This window comes from Triticum aestivum, chromosome 1D, assembly GCF_018294505.1.
Source record: "Triticum aestivum cultivar Chinese Spring chromosome 1D, IWGSC CS RefSeq v2.1, whole genome shotgun sequence".
Lineage (NCBI taxonomy): Eukaryota > Viridiplantae > Streptophyta > Magnoliopsida > Poales > Poaceae > Triticum > Triticum aestivum.
The window spans coordinates 165,095,734-165,108,488 of NC_057796.1; the positions used below are offsets into that span (position 1 = coordinate 165,095,734).

The window sequence follows — 12,755 nt, forward strand, 5'->3', positions numbered from 1 at the left end:
TGTGTGCTTGTGGCGCGAGATGGGTGACACCACATACAAACCACATGCGGGGGGCCCTACTATATGTATGAAAAGGCTGTGGTGTGATATTTAACTACCATTCACAACTTTGATGTGGCACGTGTGGCTCGCAAATTAACCAGACTTCCCCGACCCCACAGAGGTTTCAGGTAGTGCGAAGTAGCCCCCCCACACATACGTCTGGGGGAGGGCATCCCACCAAGACATATTGTAACACGGACCAAGCAGAATCCAACTTCATCGTACAATCTCTCCTGCTCGTTGTTGGTTAAAGTGATGGACGTCGACACGACCCCGCAGAATGGGCTAGCTTGTCGCCGATAACCTCGCGAGGGAGTACTGTATGAAGACAAACCCACTCTGTGCATGTGGCCCAAGTATGTATATGGAAGTGGTGTGTGTGGTGCTTAAATACGCAATGTGCAAATTTGATGTGGCACCATGCTTTGGAACCGTAAAATTCCCACACTGAGCGAGGGTTCACGACACGTAGCATGCGCTCAAATTTAATTAGGCGTGGAACGATCGACCTACTATACAGTAACTCAAAGCAAAGAAGAAGAATCCACCCTGGTTGCCTTTCTCGTCGTTGGTCGAAATGATGGACGTCTACGCGGGCCCACGAATATATATAGGCTTGCCGCCAATAACCAAGCGAGTGAGAGTGTGTCCAAAGACAACCATTGCATGCGTGTGTCTCGAACATATTTATGGAGATGTGTGATGCATGCATATGTGTTGAATACCCGACCCAATGCACAACATTGATATGGTGCATGCGTTGAAAATCGCAGAGGTCCCCACACAGAGCAAGAGGTCGTTCATGATGTGTCGTGTGCTCGCCCCCCTTCAATCCAGCGGGATGGATTCATGTGTACACATGCGCTATTATATATATGTAATTAATCTCACATCATGAGACAAACAAAAAATTAATCCCCTCCTAAGTCAAATTAGTTAAGCTCTCTAGATGTCGGTGAAAGTGATGGACCAAGCGGGCCGACAGATGGAAGCATTGCCAATAACCGCGTTAGTGAGTGCCATATGTAGGAAAACAACCATCGCGCTTGCATGTGAGCCAGACATATATATGGAGAGGTGTGTGGTTGTGATGTTTTGAATACCTAATGCACAACTTTGATGTGGCATTTGCCTCAAAAACCGCAAAGTCCCCACACAGAGTGAGGTTCATGTGACATAGTATATATATGCCAGTCACCCCTCCCTTCGACACGTACTATACACCTAGTAACATAGCCATCAAAGAATTAATCCTCCTTGTTCGTCAAACGTACTTGATAGAGGCAAAGGTGTCCCGTCTTTCGATGAGATGGTGGCTATCATTTATGGTGGAGTAGACTTCGATGATCCGACTACGAACGTGCGAGGACGTCGCGCCTTAGCAATCGCTAAAACAACTCCGAGAGGTTACTGACCACGCCGGAGCACGATCAACCTGACTACGAGGGTCTATTTCCTGCAAGCAAACGAAGAACAAGCAAGAAATTGAAATTGCAATTTGGATATTGCGAATATAAGACGAAATATTTATTGATCAAGTGGGGTTCTGTGACGTCTTGGTCTGGTCGTTGAACACAAACGAAGTAAGCGAAGTTGCAGCTATGGTGAACTTTTAATCTAAACAAAACCCCAAAGTCTAAACGACGCCCTTGTAGGAGGGGTCCGAAACCAACCCTAACTTTGTTTCCCCACACATACGGACTCTAAAAACAGCCTATACTTATGTATTTCGAAATTACATAGGTCTGGCCCAATAATAAGGTGACGCAACACCTATAATAGCCTCTGGACGAAATTTGTGAAGTGGCATCTAGTATATTTCGTCCAAGCCTTCATGCACTCATTACGGTGGCTTCAAAGTCCTGAAATCATCACTTGGAACTCCGTTCTTGTTTCCCTTGCGAATGCCATCATCTCCATGCTTGTTCTTGCTCCAATGTTCATCCTTCTCCAAGCTAGGCCCTTCATTTGTAAGCAAAACAAATGTATCCAATTTAGGCAACATCATATTCTCATGAACATTAGAATCATTACCAAGAAACGAAAGTACCTGGTAATTTAATTGGCGTGCGCGAGCTCTAGTAATTGGTCCAGTATGTATAGTAGCAAGGGTTGTGGGTGTAACAATGGTATTGATGTCCTCATCATCCTCCCCTTCTTGAAATGAAGTCGTCCTTGACGGAAGCTCGTCTTCCTCACCCAAATAAGGCTTCAAATCTGCAATGTTAAAAGTGGGACGAACCCAAAATCTGCAGGCAGCTCAAGTTTATATGCATCATCATTTATTTTCTCTAACACCTTAAAAGGACCATCAGCACGTGGCATTAGCTTTGATTTGCGCAAATCAGGAAATCTATCCTTACGCAAATGTAACCAAACAAGATCTCCAGGTGCAAACACAATATGTTTTCTACCCTTATCTCCATCATGTTTATATTTAGCATTCATACGCTCAATGTTTTCCTTAGTTAACTCATGCATTTTTAAGATCAATTCAGCACGTTTTTAGCATCAAAATTAACCTTCTTTGAAGATGGAAGAGGCAACAAATCAATAGGTGCACGAGGTAGGAAACCATACACAATTTCAAAAGGGCACATCTTAGTAGTAGAATGCAATGAACGATTATAAGCAAATTCAATATGAGGCAAGCATTCTTCCCACATTTTCTTATTATTCTTCAAAACAACCCTAAGCATAGTAGACAATGTTCTATTGACTACTTCAGTTTGTCCATCAGTTTGGGGGTGACAAGTAGTACTAAAAAGCAGTTTAGTCCCCAACTTAGCCCATAAACATTTCCAAAAGTGGCTAAGAAATTTAGTATCACGATCTGAAACAATAGTATTTGGCACACCATGCAAGCAATAATTTCATGAAAGAACAAGAAGCAACATTAACAACATCATCACTTTTATGACATGGTATAAAGTGTGCCATTTTCGAGAATCAATCCACGACAACAAATATGCTATCCCTCCCCTTCTTTGTTCGAGGTAAACCTAAAACAAAGTCCATAGATATATCCTCCCAAGGAACACTAGGTACATACAAAGGCATATATAAACCATAAGGATTGGGTCGTGACTTAGCTTTTTGACATGTAGTGCGGTGAGCAACAAAATGCTCAACATCCCGTCTCATCTTTGGCCAAAAGAAATGTGTAGCAAGTACGTCCTCTGTCTTCTTCATGCCAAAGTGTTCCCATTAATCCTCCTCCATGCGCCTCCTGCAACAACAAAAGACGAACAGAGATAGATGGAATGCATAGCTTGTTAGCACGGAACACAAATCCATCATTAATGACGAACTTGTTCCACATTCTTCCATCTTTACAATTCTGCATTACATTTTTAAAATCAGCATCATGCACATATTGATATTCGATGGTCTCCAAACCAAATATTTTGAAGTCAAGTTGTGAAAGCATAGTATAGCGACGAGACAATGCATCAGCAATAACATTTTCTTTACCCTTCTTGTGTTTAATGACATAAGGGAAAGTCTCAATGAATTCAACCCATTTAGCATGTCTACGATTCAGTTTAGCTTGACTTTTAATATGTTTCAAAGATTCATGATCAGAATGTATACCAAATTCTTTGGGCCATAAATAATGTTGCCATGTTTCTAAAGTCCGAACAAGAGCATATAATTATTTACCATAAGTAGAATAATTCAGAGTAGGCCCACTCAATTTTTCAGAAAAGTATGCAACAGGTTTGCCATCTTGTAATAACACACCTCCTAATCCAATTCCACTAGCGTCACATTCAAGCGCAAAAGTCATACTAAAATCAGGAAGTTGGAGTAAAGGAGCATGTGTCAACTTATCTTTCAATACCATGAAGGCTTCTTCCTGTGCGGTACCCCAAACAAAAGGCACATCCTTCTTTGTAAGCTCATTGAGAGGTGCAACAATGGTGCTGAAATCTCTCACAAAACGCCTATAGAATCCAGCGAGGCCAAGAAAATTCCTCACTTGTGTGACCGTTTTGGGCTACGGCCAACTCCCAATAGCTTTAATCTTGGCTTTATCAACTTCAATTCCCTGTGGAGTAACAACATAGCCCAGAAAAGATACTCGATCGGTGCAAAAGGTGCACTTCCCAAGATTACCAAACAAATGTGCATCACGTAGATCAATAAAAACATCATGTAAATGTTCCAAATGTTCCTCCAAAGATCTGCTATAAATCAGTATATCATCAAAATAGACTACCACAAATCGTCCAATGGAAGCACATAAAACTTCGTTCATTAATCTCATGAAAGTACTAGGTGCATTAGTTAACCCAAAAGGCATGAATAACCACTCATATAATCCAAACTTAGTTTTAAATGCTGTTACCATTCGTCTCCCAATTTCATACGAATTTGATGGTATCCACTATGCAAATCAACTTTGGAGAATATTGTAGAGCCACTCAATTCATCAAGCATGTCATTTAGCCTAGGAATAGGATGACGATAACGAATAGTAATATTATTTATGCCTCTACAATCAACACACATACGCGACATACCATCCTTTTTTGGCACTAGTATAATAGGAACACCACAAGGACTAAGAAATTCACGTATATAACCTTTGTCGAGCAGCTCCTGTACTTAACGCATAATCTCCTTCGTCTCCTCTGGATTGGTACGGTATGGCGCACGGTTTGGCAGCGAAGCACCGGGAATTAAGTCAATCTGATGCTCAATCCCTCGAATAGGTGGTAATCCCGGTGGCACGTCTTGTGGAAAGACGTCAGCGAACCCCTGCAAAATGTTAGTGATAGCAGGAGGCAAAGAGGAAGGTACATCCTCGAAAGAAAATAATGCATGTTTGCACACAAAAGCATAGCAAACAGATTTGCTGAAATCTAGATGATCAATATTAGATTTGGTGGCAAGTAAACATGCACTTTTCAATTTAATTTCAGAAGCAACACTAGATGGTTTATTATTAGGCTTCATTTGTTGCTTAAATTCGTTTGCCACAATCTGATTTTCACTCTTATTTCTCTTGTTTTGCTTTATTAGCTCTATTAATATCATCTTTCAAAATAGAATCAGGAGTCATAGGAAGCAAAGTAATATTTCTATCCTTATGAATAAGAGTATACTGATTGTTTCTACCATGGTGTACATAGTTTTTATCAAATTGCCATGGTCTACCAAGTAATAAGGAACATGCTTGCATAGGTACCACATCACAATCTACATAATCAGCATATGTAGAGATACTAAAATGCACACGAACAATACATGTTACCTTAATTTTGCCGCTACTGTTGAACCATTGGATGTAGTAAGGATGTGGATGTGGTCATGTGGTGAGAGATAGCTTCTCCACCATCTCCATGCTAGCCAAGTTGTTGCAGCTCCCTCCATCTATGATGACACGAACAGAACGTTCCTTCACAACTCCCTTTGTATGGAACAAATTGTGCCTCTGATTTTGCTCAGCTTGTGTGACTTGCACACTTAAAACACATTGAGCAACTAAACTTTCAAACCTGTCAGCGTCTGCACCAGCCATGTATTGCATCTCTTGTTCATAATCATGTCCACCCTGCTCTTCGCTAGCAATAAGAGCCAAAGTCCCCTCATCATAGTCACTAGCGGACTCATACCCACCATCTTCAGTAACAATCATCACACGCGGAGATGGAAATTTGCTCGCATAGTGACCTCCACCCTTGCAACGGTGGCATATAACCTCATGTGTTTGCCCTCTTGATGCCATGGATTAAGAAGAGCTACGTGTAGGACTAGAAGGTGTGCTCTTGGAGGATGGTGGTGGTGGTGCCTATTTTCTTGTATCTCGGCGAGACTTGGCGGGTGAAGTAGGCGGTGCTACAGCAGGACATGTGGAAGTAGAAGATGTATGTGACGCCCATGATGAAGATCGTCCTACAAAAAAATTAGTTCGCTCCAATGCATGTCGATCCTGCACTTCACGTTCAGCTTTGCAAGCAAGATGGAATAAACGAGTGATACTATTATAGTCCTTATACTCTAAAATGGTCTGAATCTCTCTATTTAATCCACCCATAAAACCTGCAAGCATAGCTTCATTATCCTCAACAATACCACATCTAATCATGCTAGTTTGCAATGCCTAATAATATTCCTCTACATAATTATTTCCTTGTCTTAAACACTGCAATTTTTGGAATAATTCACACTGATAATATGGTGGAACCCAGCGCGTGCGCATAGCACTTTTCAAAGCAGCCCAGGTAGCAGGGATATTATCATGATATAATCTACAATGTTCAGACCATCACACACAAGGAAAACTAGTGAATGCACAAACAGCAGCAGCAACACGTCTCTCAGGATATTGTAAGCATGTAAAACATTGTTTAGTTTCTAACTCCCAAGTAAGATATATATCAGGAACATATCTAGCCTAAAATGGAGGAATATTCAATTTTAGTTTAGGAAGATGGTCATGAACTCGTACCTAAGGTGGTGGTGGAGCCCTACCATTGCGATTATTTGCATGTGGACGACCTGGTAGTGGTGCTGGTGGTTGCATGTAGTTCTGATTTTGATCAACCACATCCTCGCAATCGCCCTTGTAATCGTCCTCCTCGGTAGTAGCAGGAGACACAGAAGCATCAACTGTAGGTGCAGCGGCACCAGAAGTTTGACAAGGCTCAAGGGGAACATGCATTTTCTCGTCCCACTTGATTTGGAAGGCGACATTGTTGTTGTTTTTGTTGTTGTTGCAGAGGTGTGATAGGTGCAGCCGGTGGTGGCTGTGGAAGATGCGTGAGTAGTTCGTTAAACTTGTTATCGAGCTTTGTTTCGCACGTCCTCTCAGTGCCAGCTATCTTATCCATGGCCTCTTCCAAACTGGTTAGCACGTCTTGCACCTCACCACTCATAATTTGCTGAAATTTATCATGTAGCTCCTTGTTTGTCATGTTCTCCTAGTCAGTCTCGTCGGCTTGTGATCCCCCCATGGTTAGAAGCAACAGAAACACACAAGAATATGTCCTATAGACTACTAAGAGGATGTGGAGTTGTGGAAAGTCACAAATCCATCAAGAGAATCACAAATTCTAACCTGTTCTTACCAAGCATCAGGTGGTGATCCACAACTTTTGTGGTAAAAAACTCCTCAAAGCTTGGACAGAGCGATTACCAGGTGGTGTGAATGCATGATGAGATGTATGTGGAGCTGGGAAGGCTTATAATATGGTAGCAAATAGGGTCAGCAATAATCAGTTTGGAGATGCAAAATTGAATAAACGCTCAATGACATTACTATGCTGGTCCTAGGCTAGCCGTGCTAGAGACGCGAGCCTAGAACAATAAGAAAATCACAGCACTGAATGGAAACAAGGGAAAAGCACACTCTGAAAACATTCTCTCTTTTTTTGGCGCTCTATTTTTTGCGCTCTTTTCTTTTCAGAAAATCACTATAATGGCTAGTGTATCAAAACTCTTCCCAAGTCGAAATAACAGGATAGGCACAAAAAAATTGACCATTTTTTTTGGAAATCAGGGCAACGACGGCCAAAAAGTGCGACAAAAAATCACTATGATGGCGAGTGTCTCAATACACTCCCCAGGGCCTAAATACAGGATAGGCCAAAAATTGAACCGCCGAACTTTAGGCCTAAAAACTGTCCGGGGGTCTCAAGACTTTTTTTGGAATCGCCCCTGTTCTACGAATGGAGAAAGATTGATGAAACCCTAAACCTACTCAGACAAGGCAATACGAATCTAGAAATAGATGGATCTCGGACCAAACCTAATATGGAAAGAACTCGGATTGGTGGCGAAAATGCGGTCGTATATGAGGACTCACATTGGTGGACAGGCGGTTGTATATGTGGATTAGATGGGTGGTGCTATTTGGCGGTGGTATATATCGAGTTAGATTGGTGGTGGTATATGGCAGCGGCGATGTATATGGTGGGGTGGTGGTATATGGCAGCGATGAAGGTGGTGCACCGGTGGCGCAACAACTTGTCAGCAGAACTCGAAACTCTAAAGGACTAAATGCTAAGACCAACAACTTGAAACGATGATGCAACCGCAAATTCAACAAAGCAAAACACTGAAAGATTATGCAATGGCTCGGACTGGTTCGGATATGATGAACTAACCCTAATTTTTTGGCTTTTTCATGGACTCAGGGTATGAAGAATAGATGCAATCTAGACTATGAAAAATTGGTAAAATCTTATTGAGTAACCTGGAAATATGATACCACTTGATAGAGGAAGGTGTCCTAATGTTTTGATGAGATAGCTAACATTTTCTATGGGAGTCGACTTTGACGATCTGACTACGAACGTACGAGAAGTCGTGCCTTAGCAATCGCCAAACCAACTTCCAAGGGTTATTGACCACGCTAGAGCATGATCAACCTGACCATGAGAGTCTATTTCCTTCGAAAAACAAAGAACAAGCAAGAAACTGAGATTGCAATCTTGATATTGCGAATATAAGAGGAAAGCTTTATTGATTAAAGTTGGGTTCTGTGACGTCTTTGTCTGGTCATTGAAAACAAACGAAGTACGCGAGTTGCAGCAATGGTGAACTTTAATCTAAAAAAACCCAAAGTATAAATGATGCCCTAAGGGCTGTATATATGGAGGAATAGGGGGGAATTTCGTCACCCATTGGAAGAGGGGTCTGAAACCAACCCAAAGTCTGTTTCCCCACACATACATACTCTAAAAGTAGCCTATACTAAAGTATTTCAAAATTACATGGGCCTGGCCAAATAATAAGGTGATGCAACACCTATAATATTCTCTGGAGGAAATTTATGAAGTAGCATCTAATATATTTTGTCCAAGCCTTCATGCACTCATTATGGTGGCTTCAAAGTCCTGAAATCATCACTTGAAATTTGGTTCTTGTTCCCCTTGCGCATGCCATCATCTCCATGCTTGTTCTTACTCCAATGTTCATCCTTCTTGTCCAAGCTAGTCCCTTCATTTGTAAGAAAAACAAATGTTTCCAATTTAGGCAGCATCATTTTCTCATTAATATTAGAATCATTACCTAGAAACGAAAGTACCTGATAATTTAATTGGCATGCACGAGGTCTAGTAATTGGTCCAGTATATGTAGCTGCATGGGATCGTGGGTGTAACTGTAGTATTGATGTCCTCGTCAATGACTTTATTAGGTGGCATTTTCTGTGTTCTTACATTAATCCAAACAAATCCACTTATGAGTGCATGGAGGATTTGCTGATGTCGCAATTTTCAGTCAGACAACCAAAAATAATTAAGATGATGTAGAAGCATTCATGTGTACAAAATAGAATAATGCGAGATAAATATTTAGATTGATAATATTTAGGAGTCAATGGAGGATATTGACTTGGGAACCAATGAGGTTTTAGAAACTACTATCATTATTGTCTATATTTTTTAGTACACAGAGAGGCTAACTTCAAGGATCCAACTCTCCATGTGAAGCATTTGCTCGTGCATGTAGAAAACGTGTTTTCAAATGTCAAAGAATATGAAATTTTAGAAATGCACATATTCATGTCCGAATGTTATATGAAATCTTTTTAGGGATGCAATTTTTTAGCGGGTATGCCGAATAATTTGGCCATGTGAAAAAGTTGAGTTCCACGAACATTAATAGACCACCAATTATTTTCATTTTATTGCTAATGGAACACAATTTGTTTTACATGAAAATTATCAAGCACACCTTTAAAAATTATCAATGTTTATTTGAATTTATTGTTAATCGCATGCTAGAATAATTTGTGGATTGTTCATCACCACTCTATGGTTATTTCTTTATCTAACTTTTTATTTTGAGTTCGGTTGATGGCAACAGGAACCAAAGGACATTTAGGCCCAAGAAGAATGCACCATCTGGTAATAAGGTAGTGGTATTCTCCATTACTACAAATATTTTTTAATTTCATAATTGCATAATTCCATCGTGTGGCCATAAGAGAAAACAAAGGATTCAACAACTCAAAATATTATTTTGAAATTGGATTACTTTGTCAAAAATTATAATTATACTAGGATTATACATGAGAATACGATGTGAAAATAACCAAAACATCATTCAACTAGCTTAACATTATTTCTTTCAATTGAGTTTGAGGCTACGCATTCATAGTTTGGTGTTTTGCTGCCTCTATCCTTCAATCTAAGCTCTTTAGAGTTGCCTCTATACAGTACAAATGTCGCCTCTTATCGTGGAGACTGCTTCTATCTACTAAATTAATGAGCTGACCCACATTTCATATTATTTTCTTACTAATTCCCTATGATAATGCCTTATTCACCAAAAAATTACATATTTTACTTGTTATGGGTAGATCTTAGAGGCTTGGATTTAGAGCTTTCACATTGCATGGTTTTGTATAAGTAGATGGAGGGTCCTAGCTTTAGGGCCAGGGTTGCCTCTAAGCATTGCTGATGCTTAGGCATATCCCATCTTTTGCATTATTTGGCTATGCAGGGCGTACAGTTGAAGAAACACATTGATGCGACATTTGGAAATGGTAATTTGAGAGATGCTGTACGGTTGCCTCCTGGAGAGGATCTCAATGAATGGTTGGCTGTTAATAGTAAGTTTTTTATTGCAACATGTTCGTAAGAAAACTAAGTTTTCCATATTACTAAAAATCATCTTCTTTTTCACAGCTGTTGATTTCTTCAATCAGGTGAACATACTGTACGGCACACTGATGGAGTTCTGCACGCCTTCCACATGCCCAACGATGACAGCTGGATCGAAGTAAGATGCTAGCCTTCTTGGGAACATTCATTTATATATCATTTTAGATCTATCTGTTGATTTATTATACAAGGGTAACTTTGATTAGAGAAAAATATGCATTTCAGGTTTGAGTATAGATGGGCCGACGGAGTGCAGATCAAGAAACCTATCGAGGTTTCGGCACCAAAATATGTGGAGTATTTGATGGACTGGATTGAGATCCAACTTGATGATGAGTCCATATTCCCTAAAAAACTTGGTAGTTACAACTTATAACATACTGCCTAGTTTAGAACCGACATTAACCATGTTAATTTTGTGTTAGGACTTAGGAGGGGTGCATTTTATCAATCGAGTGAATTGAACTATTTGTGCAGGAACACCTTTCCCACAAAATTTTCGAGATGTTGTGAAGACAATATTCAAGCGCCTTTTCCGTGTTTATGCTCATATTTACCACACTCATTTTCAGAAAATTGTGAGCCTGAAGGAAGAAGCCCATCTTAACACATGCTTCAAGCATTTTACATTGTTCACCTGCGTAAGTTGCATCCTGATCTATGTACTAGCCTATTCTACATGACCATATTGGAACACACCATCTTATGATGCATTTTGTTCAATATTTGTTGTTGACCCTTTTTCTAACATCTGGATTTTTGAATTATACGTAGATGTAAACGTATCCCTGTTAGATCTAGTTAGTTGTGATTGGACCGATTCCATGTGATAGAGAATGTTCAACACATGATTTTTTTCCGCCAATGATAAATTAATGAGTTACTTGTTAATGCTAGTTCCTAATTTTGTTCCTTCTGTAGGAGTTCAAATTGATCGACAAGGCTGAACTTGCACCACTTATTGATCTTATTGAATCAATCGTGACTGTTTGCTAAGATGTCAACAAGGAGAGTGGAACATTTTCCCTAGTTTATTTGGGCATTTTCTAGGGTACAATGAGTTGTGCATGAGAGTGAGACTGAGGCAAAAATTGCCAAAGAAAACATATTTTGCATTTATTGTTTTTGTCATTTACATGAGTTTGAGTAACATTGCTGTACTTACATATGAACCCCTGGTCCAACCAGTTAGAGGACACATTATCTACTGTGTTTGTGGAACAATATTATTCCTTTTTAACTATGGACTTATGTAACATAATTAGAGATAATAACGAATTTCTTGACACAAAAGTAAAAAATCATAGATGAATGTAAACGGGAGTAAAAGAAGTGTTTTCTTTTATACCAGAATATTGTATTTTATCTCAAGTACTCCCTCTATCCCGGTTTATTAGGCCCTTCTTATTTTGGGCTAAAGTTTGACTTAAAAATTTAACTAAAAAATGTAAACTGATGTCACAAAAATTATCTTGTCGGAATGCTCTTTCAAATACAAATCCAACAGTATAATTTTTTATAGCATATACTTTATATTTTATTAGTCTATAGATGGCCGAAGTCTGGCCCAAAATACGAAGGGGCCTAATAAACCCAGACGGAGCTAGTAGTAGCTTCCACTTATCAAATATATTTGTTGTAGTCTTTTTATTAAGGGGTCCAAAGTTGTCATTAGAAACCATGGCCACCTATAGGACTAAGGGCCCCTTGCTGGTTCGGCAGGGGGACGTCGCGTTGCACAAAGAGCAGAAGAACATGCGGCAGCGCGACAGCGATCACACAGGCAGTTTTACCCATGTTCAGGCCGCCGTGAGTTGTAAAACCCTACTCCTGCTTTGGTGGATTGATGGTGGAAGAACAGTGGTTGAGTGTAGTACACTTGCCTGGCAGGGGCGGCAGTGGCTACGCGCGTATGGGTGTGTGTGTTGTCCAACCTTCTAACCCTTTCTACGATTGCCACGGGCCTCCTTTTATAGATTAAGGGGTCACCACAATGGCAAAACAGTCATTATGGACTGGTAAGATAGCAAACAGTGCTATCATACCTAACTCTGCAGGCTGACAGGGCGCATTAAATGCGCCGCTCAACATCAC

General features: G+C 40.2%; 1 protein-coding gene across 1 annotated transcript; it reads left to right on the plus strand.

Annotated features, from left to right (window-relative positions):
• The first annotated feature begins 10,312 nt into the window (after nt 1-10,312).
• Nucleotides 10,313-11,892, plus strand: LOC123167015 (MOB kinase activator-like 1A). The gene is made up of 5 exons (XM_044584855.1): nt 10,313-10,609; nt 10,686-10,779; nt 10,887-11,020; nt 11,139-11,302; nt 11,583-11,892. Exons 1-5 carry the CDS (start codon nt 10,495-10,497, stop codon nt 11,655-11,657), a joined length of 582 nt encoding a protein of 193 aa, XP_044440790.1. The 5' UTR covers nt 10,313-10,494; the 3' UTR covers nt 11,658-11,892.
• Nucleotides 11,893-12,755: the final 863 nt, after the last annotated feature.